Below are 22837 nucleotides of genomic sequence, written 5' to 3'. Positions count from 1 at the left end.
TACGTCACTTAGAGTCTCATCTTCCCCAGGCGGCTTCACAATTCCAAGACGTTTCAGCGAGGCAGTCAAACACAGAGTACTAACAAAGTCCTCCACATCAGCAGTCAACACCTCTACGAGAGATGACTCTAACATTATTCTATCTGTCTTCACATGGCTTACATTTCACAGAGTAAGACATCGCTCTCCTTGCAGGACTGCAATTACCTGTTGAAGGAATGGGATAGGAGGATAATACAATCAGAAAGTCCTCAGGGGAAGACAGGAGAGGATGTGGGGTAACCGAACATCCACGTGCCCTGACATGCCCTCTCTGTATTAATTATGTAAGAGCGCAGATTATTTTCAAAAAACAGGAATACTGGCTCCAGAGAAAGGGGGACATTTACCAAGGACTGGACGTGGAAAAGAACTGACTTACTCCCTATATTCACACCTTAAAATTTACTGGGCCCAGGGCAAAGGTTGTATGACTTCTCTCTAGGGCTCAGTGAGTAAACTAATCTATAGAGGACCTTAGTGGGGTCCCATGACCGAGGACAACATATCTCAATTAACAACATACCCCTCCCTAACAATGGTCCTGCGCTGTTTATCAGGCAGGTGCAAAACAACCAATAACACAAACACTTAAGCTCGTTATACACTGTACGACTTCTCGAATGTATAAACGTTTGTATAATGTGATCTAAAAGACACAGACAAAGCGGTTGTAATGTGTTCAGTGCTTCATACCACACTGTACGATATATTGTAACTAAGACATGAAGCCACAATTCAGCACTGACAAAGTCGGTCTCACACTTTCCGAAAAGCACCAGCACTCAAGTTCGAGATGCCAGTCCAAAACTGGGAATCTAATCACCATACAGGTTAAAGTTCACTTCAGATGTGATGTGTTTAGTGTTTTGTGCCACACTGTACAATAAATTGTACACTGTAAAAAATTACTGTGAATTTAACGGTAAAAGACTGTAAAAATGCTACAGTAAAAACCTGTTAAATGGTTAACGGTAAATTCCCCTACTATATACGGTGAAAAACTGTATTGGACATTACATGTAATTTTACGGTAGTACACCGTTTTTGGAAGTGAAAAAGACCGTATAATTTACAGTGAATAACCGTAAATTGACATTCCCAGAATTCCCTGCGTTACATTTCAAATGTTATGTTTTTTTGTTGAAATAACTATGATTCTTCTTAGATTTTTTTCTTATCAGTTTTGTATATTAGGGTTTTGTGTTACACCTAATGTTGTTAAATTAATGTTTATTGCATTATTTCAGTTTCATGTGTGTTACCATGATGGTGTTTAGTGTTTGTGTGAATGATACTATGCACCTTCTATATACGTTATTATTTAAAAGCTGCTTGTGATGGGCTTTGGTTCATCATGTGACTTTCTTATCACCACCTGCATTTGGTGGTCATCAGTGTATTACAAAGGTACAAAACAGATTTCAGTACTTCAATAGATTGGTATATTAACATTATGTCAGTTAATGAAATTACGGTATGTCACTGTAAATTTAAGTTAAAATGGTAAAACCTAAAATGTTGCTACCATATTTTTTTACGGTAAAATTCCGGCAACCACAGCTGCCGTTTTTTTACCGTAAATTTTACGGATTTTTTTTTACAGTGTAGCCAAGACATTCAGCCACAATTCAGCATTGACAAAGCTGGTTGTACACCGTACAAAAAGCACCAGATGCGTCATTCTGTACTCGTGTTAGAGAAAGCAGAATATGCGACATGTTCAGTGTTTCGTGACAGAATATACAATAAGTTGTAGCCAAGACTATGGAGTCAACTCAATGCCACATATATTTGCAAAAGAACTGAAGTATTACAAAAGAAAGTTTTGCAAACGAAAATGAAACTATAAAGAAAAAATAAATGTGAACAAACAAATGCAAACAAAACATAAATTATTGCAAAAGAAAATGAAACCGAGCAACAGCAATGATTTTGCAACACATATTGTCCATGGCCATAGCTACTAATTTATTTGCAAGGCTGTTTTTATTTTGCGTTTCAGTCAAGTGTGAGCTTGCAATACCGTTTTCCCTTTGTGCTTCACGTTTCTGCACGTTTCACTTTCTGGCATTGTTTTGACATGGGCGTGAAGTCAAGGGACTGGGGCTTGTACAACAGTCCTGGACATGCCTCCCTGGAAGTTGCGTCATTGGCCGTAGATGCAGATCACAACTGATCAAGGCACCGTCTTTGAGTAGAGGCATGCGGGTGGATCATTTCCTTTTATTCAATAGCGTTATAACATGCATGGTTTCGTTTAGAGGTTGACCAATTGATCGGCCAGTCGATTGATCGGCCAATTTTTGGCATTTTTTAATTAATCGGCATCGAATGATTGTGCTGCAAATTAGGCCGATTTATAGGCAGGCAGCTTATGCGGGCAGCTAAGCGTTGTTGCGGAATGCCGGAGAATCTCTCTCTGGCTGCGTGAGAGATGGAGCAACTCACACTCTGCAGCCGATTCTTGTTCACACACAGCTTCAGCTAATGATGGCAGGGCAAAACAGACCGTTTTGAAAGCGTAATTACGTTTTACCCTACTAGAATGCCGGAAAGTTATCATATTCATAAGTGCAACAAGTCAATTGCATGTGAAAGTAGAAACACACGCAATTCAGATGAAACTTCTGGGCTGATTATAACGTGCACATTAACTTTCCTCATGAAATGTATGTGTAGGTCCGACAATAGCACCCACGATGTCATCGCTTGCGGCCAGTGCACTCTAAGCAGTTATGAGCAGCGGGCTGTGTAATATGTGTGAACTCTTTTATTTTTGTTATCTCTTGGCCATTTGAATTAGCAGTGTCCAGTGTTTCCCATACATTGAGTTATTACTTCGTTGAATAAACTGAGCACTGCACGTTTCAAAATTAAAATGCAGCACTGGTGTTTTTATATGAATGTATCTTTGAAAAGAACCGACCGTATTCAGAAAAGCTTCGATGTCATTTTCATTTCGTCTTTCCTGTAACGCCTGATAAATTAGTGTTTGTGAGCGCAGCACTTATTTGATTACAGCCGTTACCGGGGAAACCGCTATATCTCCCGCTCCAACAGTGCCTCTTACTGGCAGAGAATGAATTTGCATTTGCAAGTATGTGGGAAGCACTGGTGTTTGTCAGCAAACATTAACATAAAGCATGCTTCAGAACTGTTTTGAGAAGGTGCTTAAGTTTTGAGCCATGTATTATTACTCTGAATTAGGCTATACTACTATTACTATCTGTACCCTGCAATAATCATTTACTCAAACTCACTTTTATGAGATGAAGGGAAAAAAAGAAAATCGGCCACACATATCGGCCAGTGAAAAACCCATATCGGTCGACCTCTAGTTTCGTTTTATTAACTATGTGTATTAACAGCATTTGCTCAAGTTAAAGAAGTTGCTAACTTGCTAACATGAACATCTGCTGTTTATTTCTCTGAATGTGCACACTTTTATAGCATTAAAATGTGTATTGTTTCGTTTTGTTAACTAAATATGTTAAACATATTAACCGTGTTTGCTTAAAATCTGTTAACCTGTGGGAGGACGCCAGCGCACAGAAGCGTTCTTTGTTTACATTATTAGAGATCAACCGATATATCGATTTACCGATATTTTCCCGATATTTACGCATTTTAACATAATCGGATATCGGTTTTGTAATATCGGATTCACGATAAAATGAGAATTGCGCGCAGGATCGCCATTGCAGCATGTCTGAGGGGAGATGAGACAACAACAATGGCATGGTTGTTAACATAACAGCCATTTATGCACAAATTAGATGCATTACATAAATGCCTAATATGTAGTTTATGCAGCTTGGCTCGAAGAAATAGAGACCAACTCACGGAGTCATGTAAGATAATCCGTCAAGATCCTCTCTTAAGACGTAACTTTGCATGAGTTAAATAATAGAGCCATGAATGAGCGCATGTTGGAAATAAAAGCGCTGAATTTAATTCTCTCTCTGTTGTATATTTGCTCATCATTAGTCTCGTGAAGCCGCTTTCATATTGCTGTTCACTCACCGGGCTGATGTGGTTGATTCTTAGGAAATGCTCCAGCACGGCCACCGCATGTAACTTTTAACAAGATTCACTTGTTTAAAACACCCTAAATTGTATTAACATTTACTATAACCATTATTTCGCTAATAAACATCTAAATAAATACAACTCTATGAAAATTAATTATTTATTATCTCTGTGAGCGATCGCAGTTTGCGTATAGTTTTGTGTAACTGCATAGATAAACCGCGCTGTCAGCAGGCATTTTATAATCTAGAAGGACAAAAACATTATTAATAATTCTGATATAACATTCCAGTTGAGAAATGCAATAAAATACAATGTTTTGTTTGTTATATTCCAGAGAATATTATTCAGTGAATTAACATTATCCAGCGAATTATTCTAGCTATTGTAGCTATTGAACAGCTTATAAACATATTAAAACTGTAGTTTAAAATGAAGTTGATACGACTCCTGTCCTTTATTTATTTTCTCCATTTGAAAGCATCAGACATTCTACATTTATTTTGCTTATTTTTAATATTAGTGTTGTTGCTGTTAATGCTTTTTATAAATAAAATGTTTTTTATTGTTGTAATATGAAGATTAAATTTAACATGAAAGACTGCTAATTTTCAACACTTTAAAAAAAAAAGATGACTGAAAAGAGGAAAAACCAAAGTGATGTATGTTCTTACTTCACTCAGTCATTTATTTACTTTATAACAGTAAATAAATATCGGTTCTGCATATCGGTTATCAGGCACATAAACATGCAAATAATTGGTTATAAAAAAATCAATATTGGTCGATCACTAGTTTACATTAGTTCAAAGTTACTGCTAGTTTTATTGCAAAACAATGTAATTAACTTGATAAACTATACATCATTAAAAAGGTCTAAGACTCAAGCTTAAAGGGATACTCCACCCCAAAATGAAAATTTTGTCATTATTCACTTACCCCCATGTCATTCCAAACCCGTAAAAGCTTTGTTCGTCTTCGGAACACAATTTAAAGGGGTCATATGTTGCGATTTCAAGTTTTCCTTTCTCTTTGGAGTGTTACAAGCTCTTGGTGCATAAAGAAGATCTGTAAAGTTGCAAAGACTAAAGTCTCAAACAAAGAGATATTCTTTATAAAAGTTAAGAGTCAACCACGCCTACCTAAAATGGCTCATCTAACATGCCCCAACATACCTACGTCGTTCTGTGGGAAGATTTGCATAACACCGCCCAAATGTTCACGCAAAGAAAGAAGGCGTAACTTTTATTCTCGCTGTAGTTTTGTTGTTTCCGCCGCAATGTCGTAAAGACGCTGTGTGCTTCGTTGTGAAAGCAAAACTACTTTGTTTGGACTTCCAAAAGAGGACAATATCTGCTTCATCATGCCTGGAGCTGATCCGTGCTGGTTGCTGAGGAAATACTACAACTTTGCGCTGTGGATCACCAGATCGGCTTTCACCGTGGACAAAGTGGAGTCCAGCCCGGAGTCGTCACATGCTCCTTCGTCGAAATCGCCGGCCGCGCCGTTCTCAAGCCCGCGCCTCTGCTCACTCTAACCCTCCCACCGTTCCTCACTTTATCCCCCGGCCTCTGCTGTCCTCACGCCCCCCCGCCTCTGCTCACTCTAACCCTCACGCCGTTCCTCACGCTAGCCCCCGGCCTCTGCTCACTGTAGGCCGCGGTGTGTGTGACGCTGTTTGGTTGTGAAAGCGAAACTACTTTGTTTGGCCTTCCAAAAATGGACACGACTAGAAATCAGTGGTTAAGTTGTATTTACAACACTGTTCCAGAACACTTCAACCCAAATATTCGGATGTGTGCAGCACATTTTATGGAGGACTGTTTCCTGGAAGAGTAGACTACAATGCCGGCTGTTCTGACTCAAAGACTGCAAGTACGTCTTTTATATTTAAAGAGTTTTTATATTTTATATATTTAAAGCAAGTTTTTTGGGCAGTGTAGAGTAGTGCTTGTTGTTTGTCATTTCTCCGATCACAAATGCAGACATGGTTTTATGTTTATGTGGCGCGATGCAACGCAACGCGTAAAAAGACAGTATAAGTCATTATAATCCATAATTATGTCCCCACTGGATGCAACGAATGCCTCGTTTATAATGGGTTTTCATGTTTTTGAATCATCGCTCCGGCATGGCAGGGCATCATCACAATATGGCAAGGGGCGTAACATTTCCGTCTCACGCTTGAGGTATTCAGCCAATCACAACGCACTGGATAGATGGCCAATCACAGCACACCTCGCTTTTTCAGACCGATGAGCTTTGTAAAAATCGACACATTTCAGAAAGGCGGGGCATAGAGAAACAATAATGTACAGTATGTGGAAAAGAATGTGGTTTTTTAACCTTAAACCGCATAAACACATTTCATTACACCAAATACTGTGTCATGTCTTGATTATGAAGGTGTCATGTCAGTCTTATGCACACCCCTTCAAGTAAAGTGTAACCACAACTTTATTCAACAATTCTTCTCCTCTGTGTCTCTCTGCATCACCGTAGCGCTATTTTGGAGAATATCCGCTGAACGCAAGCAGCATACGCTCTTCTGTGTCAGCCGTGCTGCACGGATGCGCTGTTTTCGTTCAAATCAATCGCGGCTGACACAAAATAGCGTACTTGCGTTCAGCGGATATTCTCCAGAAATGACAAAGGCACTTGCTGACACTGCCAGACCTTTATTGGAGGCTAAGATTCACCACAAAAATTAATTCACAGTCAATAAACATGTCACACTAGGCAATCCAAGACTCACGATTTTAACCTACGACAACAGAAATCCTTTATGATCCCAGAAATTTGTCTCAGATGGTAAAATCATGGCCAAAATTGCTGCCCACTCCAAACTCATCAACACGAAACTAGGGGTGGTCGCCAAGGGGTTGCTAAGCTGTTCGGGGTGTGTTTCCCAAAAGCATCATTAGCTGACCAGGGTCGCAAGTTTCATTGAACTCTATTTATAACGACAGAACTTGCGACAATATTTTCTTTTGGGAAACGCACCCATGTGGGGTTTTTAGTTTCTTTGCATTGGGGTTGCTAGGGTTTTGCTAGGCTCAAGTCAAGAGATCACCTTCAAAATATGGCTAAGGTCTCTCCTTCAAGTATATAGGATTCTTTGTCTGTTTGGTGGTCCACCAGGTGCAAATCACAAGTTTGATCAATTACAAAAAAATGCTGGTGCCCCTGTGTCATTACCAGCAACCACATGTTTGCCTGTTTACCCATTCCCTACCACTGCCAAGACTAGTGCCTGGTGGATAAACGAAATTAAACCGAATCCCAAGGGAAGTTGGGTGTTTTGTGGTTTGGTTGAGTGTTGAGAGCTCAGTCTCTAGGATACTCACAGGGAGGTTCTTGCGTTTGCGGCCAGGCCGTCCAACCTTGCGGACAGGAGTGCAGAGCGAAGGCATCTCATCAATAATCACGGTGTCCATTCTAGAGCTCTCATTCTAAACAGACAGAAATGCACATTAATTAACTATTATTGCTTAACCAGAGCCCTTACTGGCTCATATTCAAGCTCTTGGGCACTTGGCCATTTTGAGTTCAATAGATAATATTAAAAAATGTATTTTTAATTAATTTTTGTAATATTGTAATTTTCATGTGTCACATTATGTTTCATTCCAAACCTTTTTCCGAATACACTTAAGAAAACTGCAGCAATTTAATTTTAATTCTACTGATATATATATACACACACTACCGGTTAAAAGTTTGGAATCAGTAAGACTTGTAATGTTTTTTAAAGAAGTCTTTTATGCTCATCAAGGCTGCCTTTATTTGATCAAAAATACAGAAAAAAACTGTAATCTTGCAAAATGTTATTACAATATAAAATAATGGTTTCTATGTTAATATCCTTTAAAATATAATTTATTTCTGTGATGCAAAGCTGAATTTCCATCAGCCATTACTCCAGTATAAAGTGTTGCATGATCCTTAAGAAATCATTCTAATATGCTGATTTATTATTAGAATTATCAATGTTGGCAACAGTTGTGCTGCCAAATATTTTTTGGGAAACTGCAATAGTTTTTCAGGATTATTTGATGAATAAAAAGTTGAAAAGAACAGCATTTATTCAAAATATAAATCTTTTCTAACAATATAAATCTTTGCTATCACTTCTAAACAATTTAACACATCCTTGCTGAATAAAGGTTTTAATTTCTTTAAAAAAAAAGAAAGAATAAAAATTTACTGACCCCAAACTTTTGAACTGTAGTGTATATTGTTAGAAAATATTTATATTTTAAATAAATGCTCTTCTTTTTAACTTTTTATTCATCAAAGAATCCTGAAAAATGTATCACAGGTTCCAAAAAAATATTAAGCAGCACAACTGCTTCCAGCACTGATAATAAATAAGCATATAAGAATGATTTCTGAAGGATCATGTGACACTGAAGACTGGTGTAATGATGCTAAAAATTCAACTTCGCATCACAGGAATAAATGAGATTTTAAGTCTCAGATGGTAAAATCATGGCCAAAATTGCTGCCCACTCCAAACTCATCAACACGAAACTAGGGGTGGTCGCCAAGGGGTTGCTAAGCTGTTCGGGGTGTGTTTCCCAAAAGCATCATTAGCTGACCAGGGTCGCAAGTTTCATTGAACTCTATTTATAACGACAGAACTTGCGACAATATTTTCTTTTGGGAAACGCACCCATGTGGGGTTTTTAGTTTCTTTGCATTGGGGTTGCTAGGGTTTTGCTAGGCTCAAGTCAAGAGATCACCTTCAAAATATGGCTAAGGTCTCTCCTTCAAGTATATAGGATTCTTTGTCTGTTTGGTGGTCCACCAGGTGCAAATCACAAGTTTGATCAATTACAAAAAAATGCTGGTGCCCCTGTGTCATTACCAGCAACCACATGTTTGCCTGTTTACCCATTCCCTACCACTGCCAAGACTAGTGCCTGGTGGATAAACGAAATTAAACCGAATCCCAAGGGAAGTTGGGTGTTTTGTGGTTTGGTTGAGTGTTGAGAGCTCAGTCTCTAGGATACTCACAGGGAGGTTCTTGCGTTTGCGGCCAGGCCGTCCAACCTTGCGGACAGGAGTGCAGAGCGAAGGCATCTCATCAATAATCACGGTGTCCATTCTAGAGCTCTCATTCTAAACAGACAGAAATGCACATTAATTAACTATTATTGCTTAACCAGAGCCCTTACTGGCTCATATTCAAGCTCTTGGGCACTTGGCCATTTTGAGTTCAATAGATAATATTAAAAAATGTATTTTTAATTAATTTTTGTAATATTGTAATTTTCATGTGTCACATTATGTTTCATTCCAAACCTTTTTCCGAATACACTTAAGAAAACTGCAGCAATTTAATTTTAATTCTACTGATATATATATACACACACTACCGGTTAAAAGTTTGGAATCAGTAAGACTTGTAATGTTTTTTAAAGAAGTCTTTTATGCTCATCAAGGCTGCCTTTATTTGATCAAAAATACAGAAAAAAACTGTAATCTTGCAAAATGTTATTACAATATAAAATAATGGTTTCTATGTTAATATCCTTTAAAATATAATTTATTTCTGTGATGCAAAGCTGAATTTCCATCAGCCATTACTCCAGTATAAAGTGTTGCATGATCCTTAAGAAATCATTCTAATATGCTGATTTATTATTAGAATTATCAATGTTGGCAACAGTTGTGCTGCCAAATATTTTTTGGGAAACTGCAATAGTTTTTCAGGATTATTTGATGAATAAAAAGTTGAAAAGAACAGCATTTATTCAAAATATAAATCTTTTCTAACAATATAAATCTTTGCTATCACTTCTAAACAATTTAACACATCCTTGCTGAATAAAGGTTTTAATTTCTTTAAAAAAAAAGAAAGAATAAAAATTTACTGACCCCAAACTTTTGAACTGTAGTGTATATTGTTAGAAAATATTTATATTTTAAATAAATGCTCTTCTTTTTAACTTTTTATTCATCAAAGAATCCTGAAAAATGTATCACAGGTTCCAAAAAAATATTAAGCAGCACAACTGCTTCCAGCACTGATAATAAATAAGCATATAAGAATGATTTCTGAAGGATCATGTGACACTGAAGACTGGTGTAATGATGCTAAAAATTCAACTTCGCATCACAGGAATAAATGAGATTTTAATGTATATTAAAATAGAAAAACGTTATTTTACATCATAATAATATTTCACAATAATAGACTTTTGTATAATATATTACACTTGTATTTTTGATCAAATAAATGAGCCTTGATGAGCATAAGAAACTCCTGTAAAAAACATTAAAAATCGTTCTGATCCCAAACTTTTGGCCAGTAGTGTATATATATATATATAATTTTTTTTTGTTTGTTTTTTTTACTAGAGACACACAATATAGTGGTACCATATCAGTTATCAGCCGATATTAAGATTTTTTTTATTTATCTGTATCAATTTTTGGATATTTACATTCCTGTTCAAAAGTTTGTGGGGTTGGTTGGCAAGTGGTTTTTGAAAGTCTTTTACGCTTGCCAAGGCTGCATTTATTTTATCAAAAATACTGTAAAGACAATAATATTGTGAAATATTATGACAATTTAAAATGTTTTCCATTGTAATTTTTTCCTGTGATGGTAAAGCTGAAATTACAGCAGCCATTACTTCAGTCTTTAGTGTCACATGATCCTTCAGAAATTGCTCAAGAAACATTTCTTATTATTATCCATGTAAAAAAAAAAAAAAATTGTGCTGCTTAATATTTTGTGGAAACCATGATAAAAAAAATTCAGTATTCTAGAAGGTTCAAAAGAACAGCATTTATTTTAAATAAAGGTATTAATTAATTTTTTTTTTTAATCTGAAAAATCGTCTTTAGAACAATAGTGTATTTGTGCCTTCTCATTTCTCTATTTTTACATTTAGATTATCATCATCCAATGCTCACTTAAATGTAATCTTTAAAAACATTAATAATTCAATAACACTGGTATATGTAATGTTAATCTCAAAATTAATATCCATTTTTCATACTGTAAATTATAATGTTGTAATGCGAATGTGAAATTTCACAATATTATTGTCTTCACTGTATTTTTGATCAAATAAATCTAGCCTTGGCGAGCGTAAAAGACTTTCAAAAACCTCTCACCAACCCCACAAACTGTAGATATGCAAAAATTGATACAGATCAATTTTAAAAATATATATTTAAAATTTTTTATATCGGCCGATAACTGATAATGGTACCACTATATTGTGTGTCCCTATAGTATTTATTTTTTTTTAAATGCATGTAGACAAAATAGTAGAGTTTAATATTGGCCATTTTATAAGCCATAACATAAATAATTATCAGCTTATCAGCATTGGACAGAATTTTAATATCGGTTCATCCTTAATTTTTACAGTAACTTAACCACACCAAAATATTGCAGTAGACACCAAGACCTAAATTAGTTGAACAGGATTTTTAATATCATTCTACATCTTTCACGTCAAGGTTACTTAGATAATGAGAAAAGCCAGTGTTTGAATGGCATCGTCCTTTTAGCCGAGATAAAGTGTGGGGTGATACAGCCGTGGAGAGATCCTGAACTCTCTGGGCTCTTTCCTGACACAGTTACAAAGACATTCAGTGGTTCATTCTCTCCCCTCATTCACTTTCTCTTTGTTTAAGACAACCGTGTCTTCCCTCCTCAACAATAGCCACTCTTCGTCCAGCCAAGCACCCTAGGGTGGACGGGAGAGAAAAGATGATCCTAATGTAGCTGCAGCTTCAGGGCTGGGCTGAATGAAACCACCGGCTCTAAATCAGAATGCTAATGAGGATGCTGTCCCTGTCTGCCATGACTACTGAGAAGTCCAGCATGGCTGAAAGATGGCGGGACAGCACTGGAATTTCTTATTATTAACACATAACGAAGCTGATATGAAGCTAAATAAGCAGAGTACAAATAGCACCTCAAGTACTAAGATAAGACAAAGATGCCTAAAAATGCACAATTAAACTCAAATGTAAATGTAATGTCATAATTTTCTTCATGTAAATATATTCAAATATATTTATATTTAAAATGTGATGCATATTTATTTATTTTATTATTTATCTATTTATTTATAATCTGAATTCTGGCAAATTCGCATGAACTCTATTCCTGTGAAGGTCTTTCCACATATTTTATGACTAATAAACCCTGCTAGCCTCACACAATGTTCTCATTACGATACAAATAAACAAACAGAGTGGTCAAACAAACACAAACAAAGGGTGTGCACAGAAATCGACATTGCCTTGTGTGAACTCAGTAACACTGTCTACATCTTTGCTCTATTTCTGTCGGCAGCCGGTTATTTAAGGCAAGAACTGTTGCCAGGCAACAGGACTGCGAGCGTAGCGCGGGTCCACGGGTGCAGGGGCAGGGAAGAATGAATTCCCCTGTAAATCAGGCAAACGGCAGCCTCTCCAACACAAGCCAACACCCACGTCACTAAACACTCGTACGAAACAGAGCAGGCACTATCTCTGATAACAATTCACTTATGTTTACTAATTATGTTCACCGGAGCCTCTACGCTGACACCTGATAGCCCCGCAAGTCACTGCCGTGGAATTGAATCATGACAAATTATAATGATATACTGAATGAAATACTGTACTGATAGATTTGAGGAGAGACTTAAAGGGACAGTTCACCCAAAAATGCTATTCTTTGAAACATAAAAGATGTTTTCAGCGATATGTTTTTATTTTTGTTCATACAATGGAAGTCACCAAAACTGTTTGGTTCTTCATGAGGGTGAGTAAATGATGACAGAATTTAAATTTTTCAGTGAACTATCCCTTTAATCTTGACACGAAACGTGTCAGACATCTGGAAAATGGAAATGCATAAAAAGAAATTGTGCAAGAAAATGAATGAATATGCGTTCTTCTGGAAAACAAACATTTTAACAAGTAATCTATCTTGTATAGGGAACCACATTCTATATTGTCATTTAAGACTATTTAAAGGGGTCATATGATGCGATTTCAAGTTTTCCTTTCTCTTTGGAGTGTTACAAGCTGTTCGTGAATAGATAAGATCCCTAAAGTTGCAAAGACTAAAGTCTCAAACCCAAAGAGATATTCTTTATAAAAGTTAAGACTCGTCCATGCCCTCCTAAAACGCCTCGTTCTAACACGCCCCCACATGTCTACGTCACAATGTGGGAAGATTTGCATAACGCCGCCCAAATGTTCACGTAAAGAAAGAAGGTGTAACTTTATTGTTGCTGCCACCGCCGCCGCCATGTCGTAGAGACGCTGTGTGTTTCGTTGTGAAAGCGAAACTACTTTGTTTGGTCTTCCAAAAGAGGACACGACTAGAAATCAGTGGTTAAGTTGTATTTACAACACTGTTCCAGAACAGTTCAACCCAAATATTCAGATGTGTGCAACGCATTGTACGGAGGACGAGGACTGTTTCCTGGGAGAGTAGCCTACAATGCCGGTGTTCCGGTGAATTCAGTTCCCGTTTCCCCTTCGGCGCGCATGTTGACCCTATACAGTCTATGATACTGACAAATAATACTGACTCACAGCCTGTAAGTATGATTTCATATTTAAAGGATTTGCCACTTACTATTCAAACGTGAGTTTTGAGCAGTGTAGAGTAGCGCTTGTTGTTTTGTCGTTTCTCCAATCACAAATGCAGACATGGTTATATGTTTACGTGGCGCGATGCAACGCAACGCATAAAAAGACAGTATAAGTAATTATAATCAGTAATTATGTCCCCACTGGATGCAACAAATGCCTCGTTTGTAATGGGTTTTATTGGTTTTGTCTCGTTGCGCCGGGACACGGCATCACAGTATGTTAAGGGGCGTAACATTTCCGTCACACGCTTGAGGTATTCGGCCAATCACAACGCACTGCATAGCTGGCCAATCAGAGCACACCTCGCTTTTCAGACCGATGAGCTTTGTAAAAATCGACGCGTTTCAGAAAGGCGGGGCATAGAGGAGAAACAATAATGTACAGTATGTGGAAAATAATGTGTTTTTTTACCTTAAACTGTATAAACACATTTCATTACACCAAATACACAAAATAATGTTTTTTTAGCAACATCATATGACCCCTTTGAAACCAAGCTGGAGCAGCTGCCAACTGACTCCATCGGCAGACAAAATTTATGAACAAATGAACGCATAATGAGTAAAAAGTACTATTAATCAGTTGCTCCTACTGGCCGAATATTATACCGAGTTACCACGTCACGTCATAATTACTGTAATTACTAGGACGTTCTAGTCTGAGCTGTTCACATCCTCAGAATTATGGCAACAATACTATTGCCAAAATGTATCTGTTTAATCTGAGTAATCAACAGAAAAAACCAAATACATCAAGTAACGGTCGTTACTCAAATTTATAAATGTTTACTTTATTTTGCGCAACATTAGATAATTATTCATCTTTGAATAATAGCTACATTAAACTGTATTGTACGGCTTTCGTTTATTTTCAGAATATTCTTAGTATTCTTGCATTATTAAGAAATCAACAATACGCAATGATAGGATTATAATTAAATAGAATATTATATGATATTATTAAACAGACATTTTGAGTGTTTCTACATGACGTTGCAGCTGTCAGGTGGTACAAGTTGGAAGAGCTCAGAAAATTCTACGAGTTCTACGAGGATGTGATGGACTTTTTACAAGTCAGAATCTCATAATCACGGTAATTCCGACATGGCGTGACTGCACCTTTATGCTAGTTAATATTAAATATGCCAGAATCATTAATATTAGTTTAAGGATTCCATGCTGGATGAAGATTTATAACATGTCACCACCACTTTTCAAATTATTGCAACAACAAAATCCAACAAAATTTTTACAAAATTCTAGTTTTGGCACATGTAAAGTTAGCGTAAGGCTTTTCGAAACACAAGACACTTCAGAGACAGATGTGGTAACTAGCCTTATTTCAGTACACAGCAGGCCAAACATAAAAATGTCCAGGGACTCATTAACCTCTTACCATTTGATTTCCATTCGTGTCACAGTTGATGTCGGAGCTCTTGAATGCGGCGGCGGTGGAAACTGTGCTGGACGGCATCGCCAAATGAGTGACTGTTGAATACAATGCAAAAGTCGAAAAAGATCAAAACAAAAATAAGAGAACAAAAAAGGGAAACAAAATGATGACCCTCCTTCTTTAGGATCCCCTGTGGAAAGGAACACAATAATCAGAAGAAACAGCACTCGAATACAACATTCAGAAGATCAGAATGATACACTCATTTCACAATAAAAAGTTGCCCTCATATAAGTAAGATGAGGTGCTTTCAAACTTATATTGCCAAACAGACTTCTTAATGTCTGATAAGTGAGTAAAACGTTGATGTGTATGCAGATAATTGGGAATAAGACATCACATTCAGGTTGTGCATGAGAAATCAACCTTAATTACACTTAATGTTTCAGTCTAATACGCCAGAAAATAATATATGGTTGAGTTGACTCAAAATGAAAACCCTTCTCTGGGGTGAAATATGAACTCTTTGCTTTATGGTATTTCCTATTTTCTTCTTCAGAGCAGTTTTAAAGGGATCTGTACATTTTATTCTTCACTCCCATGTTTGTGTGCCTCACTGTGCTTTCTCTACAAGTAGGACACCAAAGTCCCATGAAATTAGATTTAGAGGTCAATAAATTAGGCGAGTCTATCGTTAAAGGAATAGTTCACCAAAAAAAATGAATACTCTGCGTTCTGAATTCTTTACTTACTGTAATGTCATTATAAACTCATACAACTTCCTTTCTTCCAGTGAAAAAAAAAGAGGTTTAGCAGAATGCCCATGCCGCTCTTTTCCAGACAATGAAAGTAAATAGTGACCAGGGGGCTGTGAAGCTCCAAAAATGACAAGAAGCATCATAAAAGTCATCTGAATGCGCTATATCCAAAGTCATTTGATAACTTTCTATGTGAACCAAAAAAAATAAAATGTAATTGTTGACTCTGAAATCTCAATCACGTATACATATTTATTCAACTATGCCATATTAGGAATCTATTATCACTGGTGATCACTATAGTGTCACTGGCTTGTGAATGACATGAGGGTGAATAAATGACAGTATTTTAATTTTGGGTGAACTATTCCTAACTCTTATCCCAGAAAAATTAATTAATTAATAAATCACAGTAGTAACCATACAGTAGTTTCTGCCCATAACCCACAGATGCATTATAGTGACTCAAATAAGGTAACTTGATATTGCTATTTTCATTATTTCCCATATTAATTTATCGTTATTATACAGTAGTAACAATAACTGTAACTACGGTATTTTAGTAAACTCTGGTCTCCACAGTAAATGAATACAAAGGTAATGGAATCATTAACATTCAAACGCCGGTGAGATGTGTCACAGGTACCCAATCACTAGGTCTTAATTGATCACGTGTCTATCATAATCTATAATTGCATAAAAAGCTATTTTAATCATCCGCCTACTCGGGTTATTCGGCCGTTATAAATGACAGTAATTTCCAACAGGCCACGGCGGCTTGAAATGAGACCCTCTCAAACCCTATGTGAGCTGCCTACCTAGACAGCACTTTGGGACATCTTAAGCGTGTCTTTTGGCATTTTGGGGGCACCATAAGCGCGTGCGGAACAGAATAATTATCAAAAATGCTGTCTAGGTAGGCAGCTCGTTAGGTTTTTAAACACAGTCATTGTTGCGAGGAGCTACAGACGAACGGTCGTCAAGTTCAAGCGCATATCGCGGTGTATTTAGTCGCACATCTGTAAGAGCAGGAAAAACCACTGGCCACATCGAGCCGACCCCCTCCGTATCGCCCCGAAAAAAGGCCCGCCCCATGGCGGAGACTTATTTCGATGGCGGCTAAAGGTTCTAGGCAAGTGGATCGCAGTGTTAATTACCCGCTTCGCCAAGTTCCAGGTCTGACCCTTTTTTTTTTTGTTTTCGCTGACTCCCGGATCCTCCTTCTGCTTCGCTCTCCCCGTCCTCCACCACCTCCCCAGCCGGCCAGCTCTCCTCCGGATGCTCCGCTCACGCTGACTGCAGAGGCCAGCGCTCCGAGTGTAGCTCCGCGCGGGTCCTAAAGACAGTCGTGTACGGGTATACGGCTGCGCAGCCGCCATGTTGAAATCGAAAGCGAGGCTTCCGCGAGAAGAAACCCGGAAGTGTTGTGCTGCATAGCGGGGAAGCTTCATCATTTAACCTCTTTCCGAGTGAGTCAAAATCAGGTCAGGAATGGATTGTAAAAATAAGAGACGTAGACCTAATTTTCAGGTAAGCAAATTAACATTAGCTAGTGAGCTAAGGATATCTTTGCAAGTTACACAAACTATTCCAAGTAGATGCAGCTATCAAAAACACTTTAATTATGTGATTCACATTATCTGAATGAATAATGTGATGGTACTTACATTAGCTAAACAAAGATATTGTAATATACTGTATATTCACTGCTTGATGTCATTTCTTAGCGTTACATAATTCTTATATAATTTACAGTGTTTACATACTGTGCGCTAGTCTCAGACTCAAAATTAAATATAATTAGATTAGTTGGTTGCAAATTGGATAGATATAATAGGAATTATGAATGAAATCTGTAATGTTTTTTAATATGACCATTTTCTGCTATCTTGTGTCTTATAACAGGTCTAACTGTTTTTGGGGCTCTGCATGACCATGATTAGATGAAATCACACAGACAGAGACTGTTACTTCCAGGTTTCTTCCCACCAGAGCCTCGCTTTCGATTTCAACATGGCAGCTGCGTGAAATCAACATATGGGTTTGCTTGTCAGAGAGGCATCCAGCTCGATCCAAGTCTTCCTTAAAGTCAGCATGATATGAAAAATCACTCAATCTATTTTCTAAATGCATGTTGTAGATCTTGTGAACTATTTATATTTGTATGTTTTTTATTTATTTATTTAAATTTGAATCAGATTGTCGTAACTGGACCTTCCAGTGAATGTGACAGTCTCTTCCCTGGATATGTACGTTAGGCAGGACATCTTCAATCATTTAGCCGCTTATTTAAACCCTGCCCCTGCAAATCTGCCTTCATTTTTTAAAGCAATGCCCACATGTCAACATCCAATCATGTCCCACCATGTTCATGTCATAATTCCGATAATTCTGAGATGACAACATGAGATGTTCTAATCGGAGCTGTTCACATTCTTTGACTATGGCAACACTATAAACACCTAAAGATAGCAGCTAAATTAATCTGAGGCGGTCAGTGGTCACATGGTACAAGTCGTAGCTCTTAGAAAATTTCCAGTTTACAAGATGTAATTACGAGTTCTACGAGGACGTAAATGCTTTTTCAAAGTTGGTATCTCGCAATTACGGTAATTATGACATAGCGTGAATGCACCTATAGAATGCAGTAGAATGTCACGTGTTGTCATCTTGGTAATTACGGTTGTCATTACAGTAATGATGTCATGGCAGTCACTTCCAATTCATTGTGACTTTTGGGGGGCTACTGTCACATATGTTTATACATCAACAGAATGTGGTTGGCTTTTTTTATATGTCCACAGTTGGGTTTTTTATAGACGAACTGAAGGCATCACTTTGGAGCCCCAGAATAACATGCAGAAAAAAAGGATATTATGGACATGAATTAATAATTAATTTCTACAACTTAATTTATGTCACGCCTTTGGACTGCCCCTGTGGTCCGTGTCTTGTGTTTTGCTCCCCATGTGCTCCCCATGACCCAGTTTCTCCCATGTTTGATTATGTTCATTGTTTCCAGGTGTTCCCCATTTAGTTCCTGAATTTAAGCCCTGTGTTTTCCTGAGTCCTGCATCCTGTCTTAAATCGTCCTTAGGTTCCTGTGCTATGTGTGTGAATAAAGTCTGTTTTGTGAATTCTCCCACGTCTCCTCGCTCCTTGTTCCTACACAGTAGGCAGTACCAATGTGTCCCCTCGTTTTAATTTAGTTAAACTTTGAACTTCATTTAACTGAAACAAGGGCACGGATTAATAAATTGGGGGAACAAATTAGTACAACGTGGCCATGTTTTACTTAAGATAAGGGAACTAATTAATAAATCGTAGGAATGAATTAATGAATTGTGGGGCTCCGTGCATCACCTTAAATAATAAATAATAGGCCTGAAAACGATTTGGTTTTGATTTATTTGAGCTAAAGAAACACAATTTATAGAAGTAGCAGCTGTACTTGCATAACTGGAAATAGCTGCCTGGGGGCGTTACAAAGATGGTGGCCAAGTGCATAGACTTGCCTTAAAAGTGATTTATAAGGTCTTTTATTGAACTGAAATTTCAGGATGTTCAGTAAATGTGCAAACTCAACTGTACTGGATAATAGTTATATAATTGGATAGCACTCTAAATAGCATACAGCTTAAAGGGATAGTTCACCTAAAAATGAGAATTCTGTCATCATTTACTCACTATCAAGTTGAGTGCATGAATTTCTTTCTTTTGTTGAACACAAAACTAACGGCATTTTTCCATAATATGGAAGTCAATGGCTACCATCAACTGTTTGGTTAAAACATTCTTCAAAATATCTTCTTTTCTGTTCAACAGAAGAAAGAAATTCATCCAGGTTTGGAACAACTTGAGAGTGAGTAAATGATGACGTGAACTGTCCCTTTAAGCTGTCTTATGTTTTCCCGAAAACTCCCAAAAAACTAAAAAAGTGCTTTAATTGTATCGTTTTTGCACACAAGCGATTCTGCCAAATTTTTACTTCTGTGTTGCACTAAAGTAAATCCTATGGACTAGGAATGACATGAGATTAAGGAGTTAGGAAAGGTATTTTTCATGGTTGTCTGTGGCATAATGGTAAATAACTCATACGCTGATTTGTGTAACTCAATCAGAGCCGCTGCTTAAATTCACATTTTAATTTTATGGGTGGCCCCTCATCACAGGACCCCCTTGACGACAGATCTGAACTTAATCCTAATGGAGCTGTGATATTACTCTCATATATTACTCTGTGGGCACACACACAAACACTCATTGTCCTTTGAAGTTTTTTTTTCATATATTTTACCCTTTAATAGTATACAAAAAGACATAGGGGTGACATAAACACAATTATGAACATAAACCATTGCAATCAATGATTGTATACAGTAGCAAAGCCATCAAATGAAATAATTAAACAGTGTTTGTAGCTTCAGCTGACAGTTTGGGTTTTTAAACACAATAAAATCACGAGTTGCCAAAGAAATGAAAACCTGATGGTGCGGATTTCGTTCTTGAAATATTGTTTCGTCTAACTTTGATGACATAGGAGGTCCTCCATTGGCGGCCCATCTGTAACATATAAATTCGCAATGATGCTTGAAATTGATTACAAGCAGGGTTCCTTCCACTTAAACTGTATTGTGTTTCAACCATTTAAGGCACCCCGTCATTAGTTACCCTCTCTGTAGACTGCTTCAGTAAATTCATAATCAATAAATTGTGGTTTTAACACACACAAATACACAGAACAAATACCTAAAGGACACACTACAGGTTGGCAAACAGTTTGGCACAATTTTTAAAGGCAGAACAATATTTTTTTTCCCAAAGATCACAGGTAAATAATGACTGCATTCCGACTAAGTCACATACTAAAACTCCTATCTAAGGGCTGACTTGCACATGTGCAGAATATTTTATTTTATATTATACAGCACTTTATACAGTACATCTAGGCGCACACCTACATCAGAAGATTGCATTCATATTTGTAGCAAATGTTGGAACGCTGTCATTCAAGCTGTACTTTGCAAATTTAAACAATGACAAAAAATTCCCAACTGCATTGTATATTCCTTTCCTTGAAACACAAAACAAGCATTATGATCATGTAAAATCTGATTTGAAAAGGCAAATATATATATAACAGTAGCGTTGAATGAGACCTCACTGTTCATATTTTAGTCATTCAAAAGACTTCCTTTTGCAGAATTACAAGCATTTTAGAAAAGTAATAAACAGTGAATGAATCATTTCATCTATTGACCCTCATAAATGTAAAAGAATTTGAATATTCTACACCAAAACTCACTTCAAACTGTTGCTCAATGGATTTAATTTGACATTCAAATGTTAGCAGTCATAAACAAAACTTTTTTTTAAATGATGGTTATTATTATTTCTTACTTGAAACCAAACTAACAAAGAACAAATCACAAGTATAACACAATTACATACTTATAATAATTAGATAAATGTAATTATTGAACCTGAATTCCTTCTGATTCAAGTACAGTAAGTCAAACTGTCTTCCTCATGACAATAAGGCTTTAGACTCTAAGCATGTCCTCTTCTTAACACCGCCTTTCCACGTCTGATGCACAACACTATGGAAGCCTTTGTTTTTGTAAATCATAATTATGAACTAAAAATCATAATTACACAAAAAGCTGAAATTATGACATACCAAGTCATAATTCTGGTAAGAAGCCAAACTTGGGAAATAGAAAGTTGAAATTTGGAATGTCATAATTATGATTCCACATATTTTTGACTTTTTAATCTCATACTTTTGACTTTTTATCTTATATTTATGTTTACGCTTTTATGGCATAATTGAATGGCAAGCATTTTTATCTCAATGTTGACTTGTAACAATTATGACTGTTATCTCATAATTTCATCTTTTTGTCATAACTATGTCTGTTATCTCATAATGTTGACTATGACGGTTTCGACTTTTATCTCATAGTTATGACTTAATATGTCATATCACATTTCTATGCCATAATTATGATTTACCTAAGCATTTTGTCTTATGTGGCAGAGATAGGCTTCCATACAACGATCCTGTTTTCCACACTCAGCCGTTCCATAAAGTTTTTATGACCTGTGCTAATCTTTGACATTTGACCTTCGTGGTGTCAAAGTAAATTCCACCCATTTGTTCACAAGTGATGCTACCGTGTTCCTCTCTCAACAGTCCCTGAGCACTGGTTTCATTTATTTCACATGAGTTTACACAATAACAAACACAATAAAGCTTTTGAAATAACTTTTACAGAGACGTGTGCACTCAAAGATGGCTGGCTAAGCTGGTTTATGGATATACGGAACATATATCCGTATTCCATTAAAGTCCCTTTATGCTCTCTAAAAATACAGAGAGAAACATATGCGATACTCTAAACTAAGAGGCAATACCAAAGCACTAAAACAACAGCCACAACGACGGGCTAAACTTAACACAGTAGCGGAAATCCCAGACAAACAGTGAGCTCTACGAGACGTCCCTGATATATGGTGGTTCTGATATGTGTGAGGCAGAAGCAGCAGTTTGATGATCAGAAGACTACAAGGAGTGACGGTGCAGGCATCACTCGAGTCGATCAGAATAAATGTCACATGCAGAGCAAATACGAACCCTCTTCACCTATCCAGTAGAGCCACTCCATGCATTAAAATGCAAAAAATCATCACTAGTTATACAAAAAAGCTTCCTGTGTGGGGGACATCTGGAAAAATAGCTACAGCATAGATCCATTTGAGTGATGTCATGAAGATGCACAGTGCGTTCGTTTTAGAGAGTAGCAATCACAAAGTCATAAAGGTTTTTTAAGAAAGCACAAACAAGCCATTCTCATGGGTAATGTGATAACAATGGGTTTATACAGATAGACATAGAGTGATATACAGTATATATTTATATATATACAGTATATATATATATATATATATATATATATATATATATATATATATATATATATACATACATATAT

General features: G+C 36.9%; 1 protein-coding gene across 10 annotated transcripts in view; it reads right to left on the bottom strand.

The window, feature by feature from the left end:
* The window catches only part of LOC107600869 (DNA (cytosine-5)-methyltransferase 3A-like), a 70313-nt gene extending 53108 nt beyond the window's left edge, over nucleotides 1-17205 (bottom strand). For 7 of the 10 annotated variants that reach the window (XM_016292841.1, XM_016292844.1, XM_016292849.1 and 4 more), the window contains exons 1-3: nucleotides 17000-17205; nucleotides 15088-15179; nucleotides 9091-9195 (exon numbers count right to left, since the gene is read on the bottom strand). In XM_016292841.1, coding sequence (XP_016148327.1) covers nucleotides 9091-9195; nucleotides 15088-15165 — 183 coding nt within the window. In that variant the 5' untranslated portion in view covers nucleotides 15166-15179; nucleotides 17000-17205. Of the gene's footprint in view, nucleotides 1-9090; nucleotides 9196-15087; nucleotides 15275-16999 lie in introns of all 10 variants that reach the window. The other 3 variants (XM_016292842.1, XM_016292847.1, XM_016292850.1) reach the window with 3 other exon arrangements.
* Nucleotides 17206-22837: the final 5632 nt, after the last annotated feature.

Source organism: Sinocyclocheilus grahami, unplaced genomic scaffold, assembly GCF_001515645.1.
Source record: "Sinocyclocheilus grahami isolate Dianchi unplaced genomic scaffold, SAMN03320097.WGS_v1.1 scaffold293.1, whole genome shotgun sequence".
Taxonomy (NCBI): domain Eukaryota; kingdom Metazoa; phylum Chordata; class Actinopteri; order Cypriniformes; family Cyprinidae; genus Sinocyclocheilus; species Sinocyclocheilus grahami.
Note: the sequence above shows the minus strand (reverse complement) of the source record. Positions and strands in the feature narration are given on the sequence as shown.